Source organism: Hyperolius riggenbachi, chromosome 12 (assembly GCF_040937935.1).
Source record: "Hyperolius riggenbachi isolate aHypRig1 chromosome 12, aHypRig1.pri, whole genome shotgun sequence".
In the NCBI taxonomy this organism is placed as follows: Eukaryota; Metazoa; Chordata; class Amphibia; order Anura; family Hyperoliidae; genus Hyperolius; species Hyperolius riggenbachi.
Window position 1 is genome coordinate 54,877,612 of NC_090657.1, and position 24,031 is coordinate 54,901,642.

The following is a 24,031-nucleotide window of genomic DNA, read 5'->3' on the forward strand; positions in this document are numbered from 1 at the left end:
TGAGCTCTGCCTCTGCTTGCGTTAATCTCCGTGGATCTCCGCCTCTCCCTGTCCCTCTCAGTCTTCTTTCCCTGAGAGGGGCGGGGAGAGGCGCACATCCGCGGAGATTGACGCAAATAGAGACAGAGCTACAGCGCAAAGCTCTGCCTCCGCTGGGCAGCAAAATCCAATCTTTCTTTAACAAGTTGAGGACCGTGCTAATTGAAATCTACGCCCTGTTTTGATGGCTATCTGGCTGCCAGGGTGTAGTTTTCAATACACCGACGCCGTGCATTCTCACCACTTTTGTGGCTAACGTCGATCTCACCGTTGTTTCCCTGCCGCAGCTCACTCACTCTGCCGTCTCTATAATGGCAGAGCCCTGTGAGCAGTTCAGGAGCTAATTTCATTGGCTCATGACTCTGTCTATCAACGTAAGCAACTTCCATTGGCTTACAGGGATAGGCAGGGTCAGGAGCCAATGAAATCAGCTCCTGACCGGCTCACAGAAACTCTGCCGTCATAGCCGTCATAGAGACAGCAGAGTGGGTGGCTGAGGTTCCTGGTGTGCGGCATGGTGGCGATTGCGGCGGGTATGTGCGGCGATTCACCGGTACTCGCCGTTATTACGCCATTTCTTGTACCAGCGGTCTCTGGTCCTTATTAAGGGAGACCGCTGGTACTTAAGTGGTAAAGCACCCTCCGCACTATAGCATTACCTAGTTCCAGCACTTGCCTCTGAGCGCCGTGTGCCTGTTTCGAAGTCAGGCTCCTGCAGTGAGCATGTACCCGCTGCACATCAGTGTAACCAAATGCTAATCCTTATCTGGTCAAAGAGATCCAAGCAACACTACTTGATATACATTAAACTGAATTTATAAATGTATTAATTACTAATGCATGTTGGATTAGAATGGCTCTGTAAAATGTATAGGCTCAGTGTACCTGTTTAACTCTCTAGTAAGGTCACATCTGGAATATGGAATTCAGTTCTGGGCACCACATTACAGGAAAGATATTGCAGTTTTAGAGCAGGTGCAGAGACGAGCAACAAAATTGATACGTGGGATGGAAGGTCTCACTAACCAAGAAAGGTTAGATAAACTGGGTTTATTTAGTCTAGAAAAAAAGACGCCTTGGAGGGGATCTAATTAACATGTATAAATACATCAGAGGGCAATATAAAAGCTTGGCTGATGAGCATTTTGTCCCTAGGCCTTCTCAAAGGACTAGAGGACATGATCTGCGCATGGAGGAAAAACGTTTTAGCCATTATTTAGGAAAGGGTTCTTTACAGTAAGAGTGATTAAGATGTGGAATGCATTGCCACGGGAAGTCGTTATGGCAAACTCTATACCTGCATTTAAAGGGGGCTTAGATGCTTTCCTTGCGTTGAAAGACATCCATGGCTACAATTACTAGGAAATGCCCAATGATGTTGATCCAGGGATTTTATCTGATTGCCATCTGGAGTCGGGAAGGAATTTTTTCTCTTTTGGGGCTAATTGGACCATGCCTAGTAAGGGTTTTTCGCCTTCCTCTGGATCAACAGGGATATGTGAGGGAGCAGGCTGGTGTTGTACTTTGTTCTCTGGTGGAACTCGATGGACGTATGTCTTTTTTCAATTCAAATAACTATGTAACTATGTAACTATGTACTCCAGCGGTTCTGGAGGTGTATTTGGCTTTATACAATACCCGAAGTGACATGTGACATGATGAGATAGACATGTGTATGTACAGTGCCTAGCACACAAATAACTATGCTGTGTTCCTTTTTTTCTTTCTCTGCCTGAAAGAGTTAAATATCAGGTATGTAAGTGGCTGACTCAGTCCTGACTGATAAGAAATTCCAATTATAAAACACTTTCCTAGCAGAAAATGGCTTCTGAGAGCAAGGAAGAGATAAAAAGGGGCATTTCTTATCAGTGAGGGTCACACTATAGTCACTTCCTGTCTGAGTCAGGACTGAGTCAGCCACTTACATACTTGATATTTAACTCTTTCAGGCAGAGAAAGAAAAAAAAGAACACAGCACAGTAATTTGTGTGCTAGCCACTGTACATACACGTCTATCTCATCATGTCACACGTCACTTCAGGTACCCTTTAAAACAAACCTAAAGACCATTTGAACCTTCCTGCAGTAGAATCGTATCTCAAGCTTTCTCTCACTGTTTCTTGGCTGTTTAAGTGCTTCTTAAAACAGGCCTGTATTGGACTCAGTGGGTCGAAGAGCTCAGAAAAGCTCTTTTGCATAAATAAGAACTGAAGATTTTTTAACTCTTCCTGTACCGGAAGACAATATGAGACTCCTTTCTTTGCAGCTAATGTTCTATTTCTTAGCTGTACTACACATATAATTCACTATCTTCTAAGTTTATTTTCACTTCAGGTTTGCTTTAAAGAGACACTGAAGCGGAAAAAAATTAAGATATAATGATTTGTATGTGTAGTACAGCTAAGAAATAAAACATTAGGAGCGGAGACATACGTCTAATATTGTTTCCAGTACAGAAAGAGTTAAGAAACGCCAGTTGTTATCAATGCAAAAGAGCCATTGAGCTCCACGACTTTCAAAGTCGCAGAGAGCTCTGTCTTCTGAAGCTTATTATCTCAACTGTCAGTCACCGTATTTTCTGTTTCTCTCCTGAGGACAGGTCAATAGTGACTGGCCTGCTCTGTAAAAACATTTAGAATGCTGAGTAGTGTGTAAACTGCAAATATTAGAGAATGATGCAATGTTATAAAAAACAAAAACAAAAAAAACCGATATAACTGAAAATAAAAATATGCAATATTTTCTTTGCTACTAATCTTCTAGTAATAATCCATACTACACAACCAATTCATGATATCATCATTTTTTACCGTTCAGTGTCTCTTTAAGTGGCATAAAAGGATGATTTGCATATTCAGAATCAGCAGTGATGCATCATGGGAGATCTTTCTTGCTCACTTAAAGCTGAATGATTGCATGTACCTTCTGTTTTAAGAAAACAAATTCATATGAACTCCTTACTGAACAGAGATTGGGCAACACGCTTACCTCCCCAGAAAACGCCTGCCCGTTGAGGAGGTGTTCTGAGCCTTGAGCGTCTTCACTGCCAAAATGTAACCGAATTTCTTCTAAGCGATGGCTGTATGTGAGAGGACCTCCCGAAATATTCACTAGATGTTCTTTGTCCAGCCGCAGTGACACATGCCTTCCTGTGTTGTACATCGTCCCACCCACCTGCAACAGAGGCAACAAGCAGATGCAGTTCAGACTATGGGGATAGTATGACACTTATAAAGCAGAAGGATACTGATGTACAGTGGTGTAGCGATAGGGGATGCAGAGGTTGTTACCAACCAGGGGCCCCTGGACAAGAGGGCCCCCACCTAGGCACATCCTTCAGCAACTCAATTAGCTTTTCATATATGCGATAGTGATACTGGTATACAGTACATGTGATTTACATGGTTTTACAATGGTCTGTGAACATTTAAAAGACATGAAAACACAAAATAAAAAGAACATTTTTCCCAGAGTAAAATGTGCTACAAACTCCTTTCTTAAGACTGCCAAAGTGGGCATATCGGTATGGTACATGGTTCTGATTCCCATCGTATTTTGACAATTAATAGATAATACTTAGTATGGTCCTCGAATCTCGGTTGTAATATCACGATAGATCAGCTAGTCACTGCAAGCAAATTGGCTTCTAAAATCTAAAAAATGCAACTCCCATTGGGAAATGTTAAAGAAGATATTATTCAGATGGTACCTGACACCAAGACAGATAGCTTCCTTCTCACCTAACCTATCTCCATTATGTTGGATATGTAATAGAGACGTAGGGACATACCGTATTTTTAAAACTATAAGACACTCCTGACCATAAGACGCACCCAGGTTTAGAGGGCAAAAACCAGGGGAAAAAAATATATACCAAACCTGGTGCATCCATGATGAAGGGGCATCTGGTGGATTATGCCCCCTTTGTACCTTATGCCCCCTTGTACCTCTTGTGTCTCCCTGTGTCCTCCTCTGTCCTCCTTGTGTCCCCTATGTGTCTGCCTCTGCCCCCCTTGTGTCTTCATCTATGCCCCTTTGTGTCCCCCTGTGTCCTCCTCTGCATGGGCACAGTACAGGGGGTCCCCGACATTGCGGCGGGTTGGAGGTTAGTATTGGCAGGGGTTCACAAGTCAGGAACTCCCTGCATTCGGACTATAAGACGCAGTGACTTTTTCACCCCACTTGTGGGGGAGAAAAAGTGAGTCTTATAGTCCAAAAAATACAGTACATACATATGTTTTGAGGATGCCCCTTAGTAGCTAAGTATGGTCCAAGGTAGAACTACATATAAGACCCTCATCCCAAATTTCAAACTACACTCTAAACTAGCTTTACTATTAGTTGGTGCCTCAGACCTACCCATTAACCTACACCCTGTCATACTCCACATCATCCTCAGTACTCTACATATGATAACAGTGAACTGGAAATCCACTGAGAAATTTTCAATATCCCAGTTACTAGCCAACATTAAACTCAACCTTCTTATGGAAAGAAAAGTTAGAGCTAGAATGATAATTATTTCATTCCTATTGGGTAGTAATCAATATAAGCAATCATATCTCAATACCATGCTCTCAGGTCATTGTATTACCTGTGGGCTTCATAACAGTTACTCCTCACCCCCTCTACTACCACCTGGAAGTCATTTTCTCTCTCTTTCTCATTACTTCTACTACCACTACCAATTTATAGCTTCTCCTTCATATATGCCAACGATATTAATGCAAATTGGCATACAAGCTAATAGGAAATCTGGTTTGATCACCATGCTATCATATTTAAAATATATTGGAAATGTCTAACGGGGGGCATTTAGATCCACTGGTTCCGTTAGAATTATTTCTCCATGACAGACCCTTCTCTGGTTAACTGAGGTTTTGTAAATACCAGTTTGAAGACCTGTTTAAGATATGTAATAGACATGGTGTTATATCTGTTACTTCATATAGTCAATATATTTGTCACTTTCTATATCACACAATGTATCTGTATTATTCATTGTATAGAATGTACTATGCTCAAGTACATATAAGCATTGTTACTGTTTTCTCTGCTTAGAATTAAAAAAAAAAATATTTTGTGATGAAAAGAAAAAGACTGCCAAAGTGAATAAACAGAAGGGAAAACATTAACCTCTTGAGGACCACAGTGCTAACCCCCCCCCCCCCCCCTAAAGACCAGGCAATTTTTTACTAACATGGCCACTGCAGCTTTAAGGCCAAGCTGCAGGGCCCTACAATACAGCACACAAGCTATCCCCCCCCCCTTTCCCCCCACCAACAGAGCTCTCTGTCAGTGGGGTCTGATCGCCTCCCAGATGTTTTTTTTTAAATAAATATTTGTTTATTTTTCTAAAATTTGTAACTATTTTTTTGTTAATTTTATATTTCCCCTCCCTCCCTCCCCCAGTCAGCCAATCATAGTGATCAGCTGTGATAGGCTTCAGCCTATCACTGCCGATCACTGCTGTGACCCAGGGGGAAAGCCATCCCCAGTACAGCACTGCTGCAGATCGCAGCGCTGTACTATGTAAATAGATCGCGGTTACGCCGTCCAACAGTCTCCCGAACGGCAACCACCGCTCGGAGACTGAAGGCAGGGCGGAGCTCCAGTACTTGACACCAATTGCCGTTATGCGGCACTGGGGCTGCCGCCGCGGCCACACCCATTGGCATGGGGCGGTCATTAGGTAGTTAAAGGACCACCATCACAAAAAAAATTTAAAATCTAAAATACATGTAAACACATACAAATAAGAAGCACCATATGTTTCTTCCAGAGTAGAATGAGTTATAAGTTACTTTTCTCCTATGTTGTGGTCACTTACGGTAGGTAGTAGAAATATGACAGGTTTTGGACTAGCCCATCTCCTCATGGTGGATTCTCAGGGTTTTCTTTATTTTTAAAAGCAATTAGTGAATGGCAGTTGCTCAGTCCAACTTCCAGAATGGTCTGCAAACAGGTGGGGTGGCCAGCATCTATTGATCCTTTCCAGAGAGTGCTTTTGTAAAGAATAAATCAAATACTGAAATCCCTATACTGAAATACTGAAATTTCTACTACCCACTGTAAGCGACAGCAACATAGGAGAAAAGTAACTTATAGTTCATTTCACTCTGGAAGAAACATACTTCTTATTTGTATGTGTTTACATGTATTTTACATTCTACAATTTTTCCGTGATAGTGGTTCTTTAATGTTTCCCCTTCTGTTTATTCACTTTGGCAGTCTTAAGAAAATAGTTTTTCTTGTCCTGTATCATGGAGCGTAAAGAAAAATTTTTTCTCTGAATTTTTTCTTGAATTTTTTTAAATTGATTTTCTAAAACACTACAATGTGGAGACTTGTTTCCAAGAATAAGCTTTCACATTTTCACGTAATTAGAAAAAAAAATGTGCTAAATTACGGAACATAATTATGGTTACGCATGGGATTGTTTACAGATTTGCAGGGAATTTAGCTTTAGGATTTTGCATCTTCATTGCAAATTTTAACCCTCTGGGCGATAATCCCGAGCTGAGCTCGGGGTAAGCCACCACAGAGGATTTCTCAGGCCCTGGTGGGCCGATTCGCATATTTTTTTTGTTGTTGCACGCAGCTAGCACTTTGCTAGCTGCGTGTATATACCGATCGCCGCTGCTCCGCGCTGATTCGCCGCTACCCGCCGTGCCGCACCGCCTCCCCCCCCCCAGACCCCATGCGCAGCCTGGCCAATCAGTGCCAGGCAGCGCTGAGGGGTGGATCGGGACTCCCTCTGACGTCACGACGGGGGAAGCCAAACAGGAAATCCCGTTCTGAACGGGATTTCCTGTTTGCTTTGATTGCCGGAGGCGATCGGAGGGGGTGGGGGGATGCCGCTGCACAGCGGCTATCATGTAGCTAGCGCTAGGCTAGCTACATGATTAAAAAAAAAAAAATAAAAAAAAATGTGCTGCGTCGCCCCCTGGCGATACTATTGTATCGTCCAGGAGGTTAATGTGAAATTACAATTATGCAAAATTGAAGCTCAACGCTATTGGTATCAGTACGTTACCCCAGTATTTTGGGACCAGATGGTTACATTTATAGTGGGAAACAATTTCTTTTTCAGAAAAAATACTCTATCCTTAGGACAAATAAAAGGCATCACAGAAAAACAGACATATTTGTTTTATATTGCAGAAAATATTTATTTTATTTATTTTTTAATTTAAAGAATTTCAACAATTCTTTATTCAACTGACTTGTTTTCAAACAATCAAATTTCAAATTTTTGTGTGATTTTGTGCAATTTGCTAAATTACGAGAACATAATTACATTTACACATGGAATTATTTACAGATTTGCAGGAAATTTAGCATTATGATTTTGCATCATAAGTGCAAATTTGAATGCAAAATTATGATTACTGTATGTGAAATTTACAGCTCAACACTATGAGCAGTACCCCAGTATTTTGGGACCAGCTTCTTGGTTGGTTACATTTATTATGGGAAACATTTTCTTTCTTTTTTAGAAAAAAAATATAAATTTGTCCCTAGGAAAAATAAAAGGCATTACAGACATATTTGTTCTATAATACAGAAAATATTTTTTATTTACTTTTTAAATTTAAAAAATTCAACAATTCTTTATTGAACAAGGTGAATACTTAAAGAGGAACTAGCAAAAAGGGGGAAAAATAAATCGATACATTGAAAAGTGAGAAGTTAAAAAATCGAAGAGAGATCAAGAAATGATTAATATTCACCATGTAATTTGTTCATTTTGTTTGAGCCACAATCAGCCTGCATGTCATCATCTTTACTACTGGCAGACATGAAAAAAACAGACAGCACCGACTGATATCATCTGTAACCACACCCACTAACATCGCCATAGGCTAAAAGTTTGGGTTTTCTTTGCACACTGGGTGATGCCTGTTGCTTGACAGTTGGAAACAGCTCTTATTTCCCACAATGCAACAAGGCTCACAGAAAAACAACTGTCAGGACCTAGGTGCTGACATCACACTGTGGGAGCGGTTTCATCACAATATCAGCCATTCAGATCCCCCTGATAATCTATTTGAGAAAAAGTAACAATTTCTCATGGGAAAAGGGGTATTAGCTACTGATTGGAATGAAATTGAACCCTGGGCCTTGGTTACAGTTCCTCATTAAATGTGGATACTGTGTTTCTGGGAGGCAGTATATTCTCTGAAAATATTATTAGCTACGTAGCAATAAAAATAGGGCTTTAGATTAAAGAAAACAAAATCGAATTTTATTTCTTCATTACAGATCAGATAGACAACAAAATCCCTGTAATTCATGATTTATCCTCTGAGGCTATGGAAGTATACTGAAAACTATTAAAGGCTTATAATCCCGTATCACAAAATTCTCATGCTTGTGTAAACACTTATTAGTGACTGCCAACATGAAATCTAATTCCCATATTTACAAGTGTGTCTAATGACAGTATGTAATCAGCTTAGTTGATTACTTGGTAATGTTTGCCATAACAAATTCTTATGAAAGGGGGGGAGGGGGTGGGCAAGCGCCCTTAAGGTCTGTTTTTTTGTTGCTAATTGTACTCCATTAATCATGGGTTGTGTTGATCTCATTGTACAATAAAATGCTGCATTTTCCATCAGATAAACTGCTTCATTATAGCTGTGTGATGGGAAATTAGCCAAGCATACTCCCAGCAATGCATCCGTGAAGGTGTTATGCACCGGATCATTCGCTAAGCACAATCAGCAGATCTACGCTCGGCTGCACATGCCTGGGGCTGACGAGTTTCAGAGGAGCACAAAATTCGAGACCGCACTGATGACTCTATTGCTATAGAAAATTGGTCAGTAAAGCGGTAGGGAGTCCATCAATAGGGTGTGGCAGATGCCACTAGGCATGGGAAAATGTGCCCAACTCTGTTGTACAAGGCCAAATTTATCCTTTTTGTGCCCCCAGGCCAAGTATGTTGTGATTCCTGTTTTTTGTGCAGCGGCGCCCCTCCCATTCCATGTGCAGACCCTCCTCCATGTGTATTACCCATGTATAGAGCCCCTCTTTCATAAACAGCTACCTTCAGCATCAGTTTCCTTTTTCATGTGTTACTCCCAATTATCACCCTCCTCCTTCATATGTAGTAGCCCACCCTTCATGTCCAGGTGCCCCTTGGTCTGCAGCCTCCCAAGGCTTGGGCCTTTGTGGCCTTTCTAGAAATACGTCCCTGCTGCTCTACCAAGACTGTAGAAGAAACTTTCCATTGTAAAGAGACACTGAAGCAAAAAAAAAAATATGATTTGTATGTGTAATATAGCTAAGAAATAAAACATTAGGAGCAGCGACATAAGTCTAATATTGTTTCCAGTATGGGAAGAGTTAAGAAACTCCAGTTTTTATCTATGCAAAAGAGCCATTGAGCTCCATGACTTTCAAAGTTGCAGAGAGCTCTATCTTCTGAAGCTTATTGCCTCAAGTGTCAGTCATTGTATTTTCTATTTCTCTGCAGAGGACATGTCAAAAGTTCACTAGCCTGCTCTGTAAAATGATTTAGCATATTGCAGAGTAGTGTGCAAACTGCAAATATTAGAGAATTATTCAATGTTATAAAAAAAACTATATAACAACATAAAAATATGTGAATATTTTTTTGCTACGAATGTTCTAGTAATTAGCCGTACTAGACATACAATTCGTTATATCATAATTTTTTTTTTCGCTTCAGTGCCTCTTTAAAACGTATTCACATTGGTCCAGGAAAAAAATCCAATTTGCTCTATTTGGAAAAAAAATGTTTCAAAATAGAAAGGGATCATATCACATATCTACATAGCAGTAAAACCTGGTAAAATTTTCATACGCTGCCTGCACACATAAAGTCTTCCGTCGTATAGTGAATATACCATATGGAGAGATAAACATAGATACATACATAGTACTTATCCTACTTGTCTAAGGTCCTATTTATTTTTTCATTGTAATGGTTAATAATCCAGTGATGTTTATTTATGCAGAAGAGGCAGTGGAGCACCAGTTGAACTCTTCTGAAAACTAAACAGAAGTCAAGATAGTTTTATTTGGCGAAGGAAATACTGCTGATAACAGAATTGTACTGAAACGTTGAAAGGTTGTAATTATAATTTCTATTTTGTTATTGTCTGGTAGTTGAATACAGCAGATTTCATGTCACACTGACATGGCTGCTGTTTACAAGTCAGCCTCAGAAATTCAGCCCTTAAAATGAAAAAAAAGAATACAAAACTCAAGTACTATTTACCATTAGTACTAAATGTAAAATGAATTATGTCATAGGTTTATTTTAAGTTCAGGTTTTCTTTAAAAATACAGTTTGATTAGTGGTTGCACAGAATTTTGTCAACACTTTGGTTGATCGCAACTTTTGAATACTGCAGAGCAGACAGCGTCTAACACATCTTTCAGCCACTGAATCAGTAAATAATACATTTGCAAATGAACACAGAGCAAACCTTTAAGCCATTCACATTTGAGCAGGAATCGCGCGATTCCCGGTCACTGCAAACCGCTAGCGGTTTTCAAAACCGCTTAGCATATGGTTTGCTATGGCAGTTTTCTCACAACCACGATCGCAGGCATTTTGCGATAATCGCAAATGTGTTACATGCAGCGTTTTGGCAGCGATTCTTGAGCGATCGCGATTAGCATGTATAGAACCGCTAATTGCAATCTCTCCCAAACGCTACAATGTCCAGTGATTTTTCCACGTTAATCGCAGAAAAATCACTCCCACAAAATGCTAGCGGTAATCGCTAGCGTTTTGCGATTTTAGATGTGAACGGGCCTAACAGATGTGGTGGTCTATGACTGTGACTAGGAATGTGACTAGACTGTGACTAGGGATTTCATGGAATTCTAGATTTTGCAATTAGATTTTTGCAATTATGAATTGAAATTTAGAATTTGTGAGATTTTGACAGCTTTTTGTTGTTGCATAAATAGCGAGAAAATGTCAGCTGAGGGACGATTGAGAAAATTGTGCGAGAAAAATGCAAAAATTCGATGTCAAAATTATATGCAAAATTATAACCTATTGTGAACATATTTTGGCAGTATTGGCAGTAACTATAGCTACTCCTATGGTTACTGCCAAAATGTATTCGCTATAAATTACGTTTTTGAGATTTGGCGATATGCAAACTCTGAAATATGTGCTAGATCTTGGTGAGTTTCAAATTTTGCAATTTCCACCATTCCTAACTGTGACAAAGCCAATAGCTACTTTCTGTGGTAAAGATCTAATACGGAACTAACAATGAGGTGTATGCACTGAACTGCGTTAAAGGGAGTCTAAAACATAAAAAAATATATACTTACCTAAGGAGAGGGAAGGCTATGGGTCCTATAGAGCCTTTCTGTTCTTCTCACGGTCCCTGCGTTTCTAAACAGGCTCCCCCGTTAGCAGTCTACGACCGACTGGCTTCGGGAGTCTTCAGAGGCATTCAGGTTTCCGAAGATGGGATGCTCCGTACTGCTCACGCAAGAGAGCCCTCTCTCACACACTTGCATGTGCGCAGTACAGAGCTGCCGATCTTTGGGAGCCCGAGTGTTTACAAAGACTTCCGAAGTCTCCTGCGGCAGGAGATGCAAACAGAGGAGCCTGGGGGGAACGAGGAGACCAGCTGGAGAACAGGAAGGCTCTATAGAACCCAGAGCCTTCCCTCTCCTTAGGTGAGTATCTGTTTTTTTTATAATTATGCTTCAGACTCACTTTAAGGTGGCCATTAACAATGCGGTTCTTTGGATGATCAATCAGAAATAATTGTTATTCCACTTAACGCTGTTTGGGGCATACACTCCAATTTGTTCACTTCACCTTTATAAATAACATGTTATTTTTTTTTGTTTTCAAAATTTAGCAATTCTGAAACCTTTAAAGTGGCCCTGAACTCTTGCACATTATAGAAGGAAAATGTAGAGAAATGCATCCTGTATGTATTTAGAGAAAGTTTAGCCTGTCTAATTCCCCCTCATCTGTGACTTATCACAAGTGTAAGTTGATCTCTCAGCTATGTCAGCTGGCAGCCTCAGCAGAGCAGCTAATTTGTAAGCGCAGGATGTTAACCCTATGTCTGCTTCCATGAAAGCAGGAAGTAGACATTCTTCAAATGTATTGCAGAATTTCTCTCAGCTGTAACAAAGAAATGTTTTTCTTTAAAGGTTATTATACTGTTGTGTGTCTTTTAGAGTTCAGGTCCGCTTTAACAGCTAGTATAATTGCTATGGTGATTTCTACGCCATTGACCACACCCTTGTTTCAAAGGCAGGGTAGTCCCTAGCATTTTTCACTCCAGGCAAGAAGTCCTGTCCCCCCCCCCTCCCCCCAAGAAAAAAAAATGCACATGCAAAGGGGGACAAAAGGAGGAACAAAGGGGGATAGAAAGAAGTGGAGGGGGACTGAAGGAGGCACAAAGGGACAGAGGGAGACACAAAGGGACACAGGGAGGCACAAAGGGACAGAAGGAGGCACAAAGGGACAGAAGGAGGCACAAAGGGGGACAGTAGGAGGCAGAGGGGGACTGAAGGATGCACAGAGGGACAAAAGAAGGCACAGAGGGACCAAAGGGGGCACAAAGGGGCAAAGAAGAATGCTTAGGGGCACAGAGGGATGCACAGGGGGACAGAGGTTGCACATGGAGACAGAAGGATGCATGGGGGGGAGAGGTGGCACTGAGGGAGACAGTGGCGGATGCCTGCAACTTACACTGTCCCAACCATGTGATATCTGCTCTCCAGGGACCTGCGAAGCTGCTGATTCTAAGGACACAGAACTTCCACAATATGCAGCAGAAGCAGGAAATAGAACACCCATGGGGCGGGGCTTAACCTGGGAGTGGGACTTCATTCAGGGCTTATTTAAGGGACTTGGTGCCCCTCATAACCACTGACACTCCAGGCAATGGCCTGGAATGCCTATGCCTAAAAATGCTCCTGTTTAAAGGCTTCTTGCTCATTCTTGACTGGAGAGATCGGAGATTGTCTCTCATAATGCAAGCTAGGGAAAGACGCTTGTTACACAAAAAGCTGCACAGGCTCTGATGATAGGAGGAATCTCTGCAGACAGCACAGAAGAGGCCTCCTTCCAAATCATACACTATATATTCTCACGCTGTCAGTCAGTCCCGCTGTAACTGCCGAGTCCCCCTGATTTACAAGCTTCATAAGCCAGGCAACAAACAGAAATGATGACTGAGGATTTCAATATGCCCCCGTATAAGCTCATTGTTTATTAATGCAGAGATTTGCATATCCCTGACAGGATATCTGGCTTCTTCCAGCCTTACGAAAACACCCTGGTAAAAAGGAATGGCTCAGTTCTTAAACATGTTTTATAGACATTTAAAGGAAACCTGTGAGGAAAGTAGTGCCCAATTTTGGAACTTACTTCAATAGAGGAAAGCCTCTGGTCCTTACAGACAGACACTACTAAGGTTTGGCCCTTACAGACAGGCACTACTAAGGTCTGGCCCTTACAGACAGGAACTACTAAGGTTTGGCCCTTACAGACAGGCACTACTAAGGTTTGGCCCTTACAGACAGGCACGACTAAGGTTTGGATCCATACAGACAGACACTACTAAGGTTTGGATCCATACAGGCAGACACTACTAAGGTTTGACCCTTACAGACAGGCACTACTTAGGTTTGGCCCTTACAGACAGGCACTACTAAGGTTTGGCCCTTACAGACAGGCACTACTAAGGTTTGGCCCTTACAGACAGGCACAACTAAGGTTTAGCCCTTACAGACAGGCACTACTAAGGTTTGGATCCATACAGACAGGCACTAAGGTTTGGTTAATTACAGCATGGCACTATGGTTTGTTTCTTACAGACTGACACTAAGGTTTGTTTCTTCTAGACAGGCACTAAGGTTTGGTCCTTACAGACAGGCACTAAGGTAACTTACAGATCGGCACTAAGGTTTGGTCCTTACAGACAGGCACTAAAGTACGGTTCCTTACAAAAAGGAACTAAGGTTTGGTCACATACAGACAGGCACTAAGATTTGGCCCTTAAAGACAGGCACTAAGGTTTGGCTTCTTACAGAGTCTAAGGTATGGTACCCTACCCTATAGACTAGCATTAAGGGTTGGTTACAGACAGTACTGACAGACAAACACTAATAAGGTTTGGTTTTATACAGACAAGCACTAATAAGGTTTGGTCCTTATAGACAGGCACTAAGGTTTGGTTCCTTACAGCTAGGCACTATGGTTTGATTTTTTACAGCTAGGCACTATGGTTTGGTTCTTACAGATCGGCACTAAGATTTGGTCCTTACAGACAGGCCCTGAGGTATGGGTGGTTTCTTACAGAAAGGAACTAAGGTTTGGTCACATATAGACAGGCACTAAGGTTTGGTTCTTAACAAACCGGCACTAAGGTTTGGTCCTTACAGACCGGCACTAAGGTTTGGTCCTTACAAACCGGCATTACGGTTTTGTCCTTACAATCAGACACTATGGTTTGGTTCTTTATAGACAGAAACTAGGGTATGTACACTACAGACAGGCACCAAGGTTTGGTTATTTACAGACAGACTAGGATATGTACAGTACAGACAGGCACTAAGATATGGTTCCTCACAGCCAGGAACTAAGGTTTGGTCCCACACAGACAGGCACTAAGATTTGCTTCTTACAAACCGGCACTAAGGTTTGCTCCTTACAGACAGGCACTAAGGTTTGGTCCTTACAAAGAGGCACTATGGTTTGGTTCTTTACAGACATAGACTCAGGTATGTACACTACAGACAGGCACCAAGGTTTGGTTCCTTACAGACAGGCACTAAGGTTTCCTCCTTACAGAGACTAAAGTTTGGTTTTGGAGCCAGGTATGCAGGATGGGGGTGGGGGTGGTCATTGTTTGTTTTGCCTGGGAGTGAACCTGTTTATGTAGAGCCTGATGTGGAAGTAATTGCCCTTCAAGTTGTGTATGTTATTTTTCCTCGGTAATCCTTCCTTTGCCCTGTCTGCATCAAGCAGCCTATTTTTCAGAGCGCTTATTTTCCTACTCTTAGCATTGATTATGACAGACTGCTAGAGCCTTGTTGTGCTGATTGCCTTTACCCGGGTGACGCTGAGCAGACTCTACACGCTAACGATTTCTAGTACACGCCAAACTGTGTTAATGCATTTCGATGTCTTCAAAAATTAATCACAATTAAACTCAATACTTTCTTGGTACATGATGTTAATGGGGAAATGGCAGATGCATCCCCTGCCGTTATTCTGCTTCTGCCATTAAATAGGAAATTTATGGGTAAGGCCTTGTGGATCTCTGAATGTCAGATTCAATGTGAAAAGTTTAAAGAGAACCCGAGCTAAAGCTCAGGAGGTGCTGCTTGGCCCAGGCGAACCAAGCTTGGGGCCTCACCCACAGCAAGGGCCTCCAAGGCAGCCAGGGCCACCGGTCACACACAAACAAATCTCCGATCAGTTGCTACGTGAACAGGGGGAAGTGCAGCACAGTGATCATGGAATAAACTTCAGATGCAGAAGCAGGGCCCAATTTCTGGAACGGCCACAAAGGCCTGAGCCTTGGGCGGCTGCAGCCCACGGTGGCATCTGGACAAGAAATAGGGGTTGGTACATATAAAAGAGAAGACTGAAAGTGGGCAGCAACATATAAAAACGGAAGCTGATGTACATGAAAGGGAGGGATTGCTGTACATAGATGATACGCATAGAAGAGGGGGCTGCACATGGAATGGGAGGGGCACTGCTGTACATTGAAGGGATGCCACAATATGCTTGGCCTGGGAAAGGGGGGGGGGGGGGGAGTATAAATCCAGCCTTGTGCAGAAGTGAGGTCATTGCTAACTTCCTGCATTTGAAGTGTGCTGCACGGCTACTGTGTACTCCTCTCCTCTCTTCGGGTTGCTGTTAATCTGGAGGTCTGTGAGTGTTGGGAATGAGGAGGCAGTAATTAGCTACATACCTCCAGACTCCCAATGCCCTATAAGGGGGGGGGTCACCTTTGGCTATGCTGAGGATGGTTAACCTCTTCTGATGTTGGTGAAGAGGGGAAACCTTTGGCTACCTATAATTACGGGCCTGTGACTGGACGGTGGAGGACCACAAATTATGTGTTGCTTGGGGACACAAAAACCTTGGCAACACCCAAGGTCAGATTTATACTTTTTTTTTGCTTCCAGGCCATGTATGTTGGGGTTCCCCTTTCATGTGCAGCAGTGCCCCTCCCATTCCATGTGAAGCCCCCTCTCCCATATGTCACATACATGTACTGCAGCCCCTCTCATGTACAGCTCCCTTAGGCACCACATTCTATTTTCATGTGTTGCTCCCCATTTGCAGCCTTCTCTTTCATTATGTAGCAACCCCTATTTTCTGTCCAGGGACCTACTTAGGCTACAGCCACCAAGGCACGGACATGGCCTTTCCAGAAATCCAACAATGGCAGCACCCCTGCCAAAGCTTGGGTTCAGAAACACATACTTACCTAAGGAGAAAGAAGTCTCTGGATCCTAATGTGGCTTCCCTCGCTGTCCTCTGGTTCCCCGTAGCTGCTTGTGGACACTCCAGCTAATCAGGGCTGTGCTCCTCTTCTGATACAAGTGCGCCACACTGCAGCCATGCGAAAATTGCAGCATCTGCAGCTCACTGCACAGGTATGGCTTTACTCAGGCAGGTGCAGCATGGCCGTGGTCATGTTTGAAGAGGAGTACAGCCCCGATCAGGTTACTGACATGCCCTTGTTGTTAATCTTTCGGGGGGTCAGCGCTCGGCGATGGAGGGCCAGAGGACAGCAAGAGAAGCCTCATTAGGACGCAGAGGCTTCCCTCTTCTTAGGCAAGTATGGGAGTTTGTACCCGAACTTTGGCTCAGGAACACTTTAAAGTCGAACTCCGGACTTGCTGAAACATAAGCAATCCACTTTATTCAGCTGCACCAGTTGCAAAGATTCTCAGCACACATAAGGGCAGGTTTAGCGGGAGGGGTTAAGGTGCCCATTGACCAGATGATCTATGGGCAGATCGACCAAGAAACAGATCTCTCTCTGATTTGTTGGGTGCCTTAGACCACAGGCTGATTCCTGATTGATTTCAGCATGAAATCTTTCGGGAATCGGTCTAGTGATGCCGCCTTGTCAACTCACCACCCCTGGGCACATTTTACGCTGGGGGACAGTGCCAGAATTTCCATCACTTATGTCGCTTGTCCTGATATTGCACGTTGTCACGGCAACTAATTGAGCATGTTGGCTCGACATGTCTGATCAATACATGTAACCAATTTCGTCCCGATATTGATCACATCATTGATCGGGCATGCTCTTGGCATCATTGTTTTTCATCTGATTCGATTATAATAATCAAATTGGATGGTTGATCGGCTGCCAAGTAGCCTGATATACGGCTACCGTAAGGAGGGGAACATTAGGCTCAGACAAAAGATCTGACACTTCGGATCACTGGATGACATATTGGGGCCCTCTGCCAAAAACCCTCTAGCGCAGGGGCCTCAAATTCAATGTACCTGGGGGCCGCAGGAGGCAAAGTCAGGATGAGGCTGGGCCGCATAAGGCATTTCATAAAAAAAGTCAATCAGCAGCGCCTCCCCCCCCCAACCCCCCCCCCCTCCCCCGTCCCTTGCATTGATTTTTATTTCAAAATCAAATTCACACTGAAGCGAACTATTTTGCCTATTTTACCTTATAGTTCGCTTCAGTGCTCCCATTACAAGTAATCCACAAAACGAGGGCTGCAAAGCCCCCAAATCGCCCAGTAGGCAATCCGACGGCATTTCATGGAAGGGGCACAGCTTTCAGCTTCAGCTCTACCCCTCCTGACGTCAATCGCGGCGCATTGCCGCCTCTCCCCACCCCTCTCTGTGAAGGAAGAGTGAGAGGTGCGGGCAGAGGCGACGATGCGCCCCGCGATTGACGTCAGGAGGGGCAGAGCTGAAGCTGAAAGCTCTGCCCCTTTCAGGAAATGCCGGCGGATTGCCCCCCGGGCTATTTGGGGGCTCTGCAGTCCTCGTTTAGCGGCGGGGATGCGGCGGATTACTTGGGAGCACTGAAGCGAACTGTAAGAAAGCTTTTGCCGGCGCGGGCCACAAATATTGTATCGAGTGCCGCAAATGGCCCGCGGGCCGCGAGTTTGAGACCCCTGCTCTAGCGTGTGTATGGGGCCTTAGTGGTAAGTCCGTTTTAGGCACTTGCCTAGCTTGCCCTGTGGATGATCTGGTTCTGACTTTAAGTAATAACAAATACAGATGTTTTTTCATAATTTGAAAAAAAATAAAAATAAATAAAGCATCAACTTTACTTCATCTTTTTTGTGTGTGTTTTTTTTTTCGCCATTAACATGCAAATTTGGAAATTTCATAAGTGTCTCATTTCCAATTTAACTTTATGCAGGAGAGAAATTTTATTATCGCGAGTTATGCAGCTGGTGCCAATTATCATCTTTTATTACTTAAGAAAGACAAAAGAGGGGAAAAAAAAACCTGGTGTGTTTGCACATTAAATGTTATGTTTTAGAGATAGAATTTGGAGATGTTGTAATGACATTTTTGTAATGGCATAATTAGCACTGTTGAATCTAAACAGTGATGCTTATGCGAATGCGAGGCCCCGCGAAGGCGAGGCCCCTGCAACAAAAACCAAACCGCTACATCTCCGATAATCACGGTTACATACTGGGGCTGCACAAAATAGAAAGTGCTCATTTTGGGGGGTAAATCTCAAATCATCCTGTGTCCTAACTTGTCTTTAAAGAGGAATTGTAGTCAAAATAACATAATGTATAAAATAACCATATTTTTCGGACCATAGGATGCTCCGGACCATAAGACACACCTAGGTTTAGAAGACTAAAACCAGGGAAAAAAATATTTGAAACCTGGTGGGTCCATAGGCCAGGAGCGTCTTGTGGATCTTCTCTCCCTGATCTCCCCAAATTATTGTGTCACCCTTGTACCTCTTGTGTTCCCCTTGTACATTTTGTGTCCTCCTCTGTCCTTCCTGTCCCCCCCGTGTCCTTCCCGTATCCTCCTGTGTCCCACCTCTGCTTTTCCTGTGTCCCACTTTGTCCACCTCTGTTCCCCTCTGTCCTTCCTGTGTCCCACTGTGTCCAACTCTGTCTCCCTATCCTTCCTGTGTCCCCCTGTGTCCCAGCCAGGAGATGATTTTCAGCCAGTCAGGCTGGGGGTGCTGTCAATCACTTCCATTTCTACACTGCGACTAGAGCCAGCTGGTGCAGTGATTGGTCGCAATGACAGAGCCATGGTCTCGCCCTCGAGACCATCGGCTTCAGTCACAGTGAAGAAGCACCCCGGCCTGACTGGCCACAAATCATCACCCGACACCCGGCTGGCCACCTACAGGTGCTGCCACTTCCACGGAGCAGTGCCACCAGCCTGGCATGGTCCTAAAGTATTATTTAGACTATAAGACTCAGGGATTTTTCCCCTCAGAGAGGAAGACGAAGAGAAAAAGAAAAGCAGGAAAGAGAGAAAGAGATACAAAAGAGGTTCTGTGTGATATAAATATAGTATATCCTAAAAAGTCGATACACTTTAAACAATGGATTTGGGCTGACTTAGCCTTAGATGAGGGGTCCAAAAAGGATTCCAAAAAGCTATGATCATACAAGACTCTGTAACCTGGTCAGAAAGACGCTGTAATAATGGATAATGGATGGATAATCTCATACCTAAAATACTTAAAGGATACCAGAGATCACACAAAGTTTAAAAACGGGAGACATGTATGTGAAGCAGTCCCCATGCCCACTGATCCCCCTGTTCTCCTCAGACCCCCTTAACTCTCGCCTTAAAGACCCCTCAGCCAATTCTGGGTTGGCCAGGTTGGGCAGTAGTGTGCAGGTGCTGACCCAGTGGATCGCGTCTCTGATTGTGGGCCCACGGTTGGGAGCATTCTGAGCATGCATACAACATTAAAACGTGATGTCATGCTCATGCGCAGAGCATGCAGACATAAAATAAACGACTGAGGCTGAGGGGGACTTTTAGGTTATAGTGGAGGGGGTCAGAGGAGAACGGGGTAAGTGGTAGGCAAGAGAACATACATGCCTGCTCCCCCCCCATTTTTTAAATTTGTGCCAGCTGTAGTATCCTTCAAGGGCCCCACTTCACTCAGGACAAGCCCAAGATTTCCTTCTCTTCCTCAGATTCACAAAACATATGCCATAACATCCAGGAATTCTGATGATTCCTGAACAATGGATTCCAGGTTGTCGATATTATGAATTTCCACAAACCAATCAGAAATGGTATGTGGATCAGTGGATTTGAAACTGACAATGCTTTACCCAGAATCAGCTGTCACCGGTGTACTCCTCTGGATGGGAAGGCAGTGTGCTGTCATTCTTTTACTGCTTACAATCATGCATAATCAAAGCTCTCAAGGGCCATATAAAATAGCAAAGAGGGATGCATTTGGCCTGTGGGCCTTGAGTTTGATGACTGTGCTCTATGGCGGTGTTTCTCAAACCTGTCCTCATGATTCCCCAACTGTGTATGTTTTGCAGGCAAACTCACCTATGTACAGGTGGGGCAATTAGTGTCTCAGCTACATGGAATCCACCTAGCTGAGACACTGATTACCCCACCTGTGCATGGCTGAGGTTGCCTGCAAAACACGCACCGTTGGCGAGTCACGAGGACAGGTTTGAGAAACACTGGTCTATGGGATCCAGAGCCTCACCTCTACATAAGTAAACATCTAACTTTTATTTTTCAGTGTTGCTTTAAACCGTGGGTTCCCTGTCTCCTGCTGGTGGCTCCGGTAGCACGTGACTTAGCCAGGAGTCGTTCGTAACTGCACATGTGTGGCCTGTCCTCACGTTTCGCTCGATCAAGCACCTGTTGCCGTGATCATTCTGCACATGTGGGTTTTTTGAAAGAATGAACCGCACTTGTGCAGAATGCTCACAGAGATGGGCGCGTGATTGAGCCGGGCATGTGCATTTGTGCACGACTCCTAGTCAAGCCACACGCTACTGCAGCCGCTAGCAGGAGAACGGAGGGGACCCAGAGAACGACGAGGGACATAGCAGGCTACGGGGAGGAGGGGTGGGGGGTGAGCTGGGGGAAGCCCCCAGTAAGTGCACATACAATTTGTACTTTCTGTTCAGAGTCCCTTTAAAAAAAAAAAAAATCTGTATTAGCTCAGGTTTCATTGCATTGGGTCATGTCAGCTTTGCTTTCAGCTTCAATTACAGGCACAAATGTTCTCCAAGTCCCAGGCACTGGGTGGCAGAGCCTCATCCGCAGCAGTTCCCTGGGCAACGCAAAGTCCATCCGAAGGATCTGATGGCACTACATTCCTTTCTCATGGCTTTATCAGCACACGGTGCAGAGTACATGTGTCCATACATCGGTTGACTTGGCAAGCCGATCTCGAATTTGATCACATAATTATTATCAAATCGGATGCAAATTGGTGCCGCCACAAGCATGCCTGTTGATGACTCAGCCAATTTGGGCTTGAAATAGGTCAAATGTAATGATCGGACAAGCTGCAAGATGTCAGGCTGACATGGTTGATTGGGTGTGCAGCGGTAACTACGTGCAACATAAAGATGAGCGACGAAAACAATGGAACCACCAGCACTGTACCCCCTAACGTGCTCCCCACTTGTGCATATTTTACTTTACTTGTCCGCTGTCTCCCGCTGTGGCCCCCATTCAGAGCAGGATCATCCACCAGGCAACCTAGGCAGGTGCTTGGGGCCCAGTAGGAGTCAAGGGGCCCACTTGCCACCTTCTTTGACCTCTCTTCACTTCAGCTCACAAAAATGACCACATTGATGCCCCAAATCTACTACCTCGCCTAGGGCCCCATTACATTTTAATCCATCTCTGTCCCCATGCATCGTCTGCACTGCCGCTGGTCCGTGTGTCACGCAAGCACCACATGCTTAACATTGGGAGCCCACCCGCAATGCAGAAGATGAGGGCATGATTCTGAGTCTTCATCATGTTTCAGATTACTCCCAAAACGCTTTGTTTCAATGCAGTAGCAGGCGTGAGCTAAGTAAGTCGCCAACCTTTGAGGTAGTAGCTCTGTGCCTGTGCGGCCTGTAATTTCTGAATGCTGTGATCGCTGTCTCCATTCTTGCATGACCAGTGGTGTATCTAGGCAAGACAACGCCCATGGCAAATACTAAATTTGCGCCCCCCCACACACACACATACACCTGCAATTAACAGCATCCTGTCTAACCTTTATGGACAGGGTAACCCCTTCATGCAAAAAGAACACATGCGCACACACAAATACCAGAATGAAATAAATGAGGCTATCCTTCTGATCCTCTGCCTCTAATACTTTAAGGCAGGGAACATACTTGACTGTTTTCATATGCGTTTTCTGCATGGAAAAACTGATAACTCATGTTAATCAAAGGGCTACTTCACACTTAACGTGTTTTTCTTGCAGAGAAAAAAAAACCTGACATTCTGCATGATAATTCTGCACATTTTGCAGTTTTCTGTATCAATTACATTAGCTGTTGTGAAAAAAATGCAAGTGTTTTTCTGCATAGAAACACACTTGGTGTGCAGAAAACGTACGCAGAAAAAGGCGAGCTGAAAACTGAGACAAGTGTGATCCCTGCCTAAGCCATAGCTCTATGACACATCTGACAAGATTAGCTGCATGCTTGTTTCAGGTGTGTGATTTAGACCCTAGTGAACAGAAAGATCAGCACGATTTCCATGCAACTGGTATTGTTTAAAAGGAAATAAATATGGCAGCCTCCACTCTCATATGAATGAAAGCAATGAAACATTTGCAGTGACGATTATAACATAATAAAAGCCTGACAACCTATTAAATATCAGTAGATAGATACTGAGCTAGAAATATAATGCATTTTAAAGGGAAGGTCCAAGCAAAAAAAAAAAATGAGTTTAACTTACCTGGGGCTTCTACCAGCCCCATGTAGCCATCCTGTGCCCTCATAGTCACTCACTGCTGCTCCAGTCCCCCGCTGGCAGCTTTCTGACCTCGGAGGTCAGGGCCGCATTGTGTACATTTTTACGCATTCCCGCTAGTGCAGGAACATTAACATATACATTTTTACGCGTTAGTGGTGCAACGCATACAATTTTTGTTCCTGCACTATCTGGAATGCGTAAAAATGTATGCAATGCGGCCCTGACCTCCGAGGTCAGAAAGCTGCCAGCGGGGGACTGGAGCAGCAGTGAGTGACTACGAGGGCACAGGATGGCTACATGGGGCTGGTAGAAGCCCCAGGTAAGTGAAACTCATTTTTTTTTTTTTTGCTTGGACCTTCCCTTTAACTATTGAGGTACACTGTACAAGAGAGAAGTTGTTAAAACTGGCCACAGAGATGCCAGCCGGATAACGGATACATTGCAAAGAGTGTCATAAATAAAAGTAAGTAAACAGCACATTGAGATAAGGCTCAGGAATGTGTGAATGACAGAGAGAGGAATGAATGGGAGATCCTGTAACCTTCAGACCAAAAGCATCTGCTGCTATCTCAGGGGACTGAGAAATGATCTGTGGTAGGGAGAGAGGGTAAAGTTCAGAGTTCACCTCTCAATAGCTTCTAGTGTAGATATATGAAAAAGACTGAGATGGCCAGGCTACTGGATAATTGTTACTCCCTTAGACTCAGGAATGCTGTTAGCAGCACTGCGCCCCCCGTTGTTTGAAGAGGGAGGGCGCCTGGGGCACGTGCCATGCCTGCACCCTTCCAGATACGTGTCTGTGCATGACATTGCATGTAACGGGATCGCTTCTTCGGTTAGCTCCCATTAAGCCAGAGGTTTTTGCCATCCCCACCTGGACCTCAAGGCATATAAACATGTTTTTCCCCTCGACTGTCAGCCACTTGAACTCGACAAGCTGGTTGTTATCAATAAACTGTCTACTGTGTCACTGCCCCTTTGTATATTGTGTGTCCGATTAATAAATTGTCTATTGAGTCACTTCCTTTTATGTATCTTGCTTATACTGCTGCA

At 43.8% G+C, this 24,031-nt stretch overlaps 1 protein-coding gene across 3 annotated transcripts in view; it reads right to left on the reverse strand.

Annotated features, from left to right (window-relative positions):
* CA10 (carbonic anhydrase 10) overlaps window positions 1–24,031 on the reverse strand; it is a 312,105-nt gene that overhangs the window by 69,004 nt on the left and 219,070 nt on the right. For all 3 annotated transcript variants that reach the window (XM_068262773.1, XM_068262774.1, XM_068262775.1), the window contains one exon: window positions 3,028–3,213. In XM_068262773.1, coding sequence (XP_068118874.1) covers window positions 3,028–3,213 — 186 coding nt within the window. The remainder of the gene's footprint in view (window positions 1–3,027; window positions 3,214–24,031) is intronic.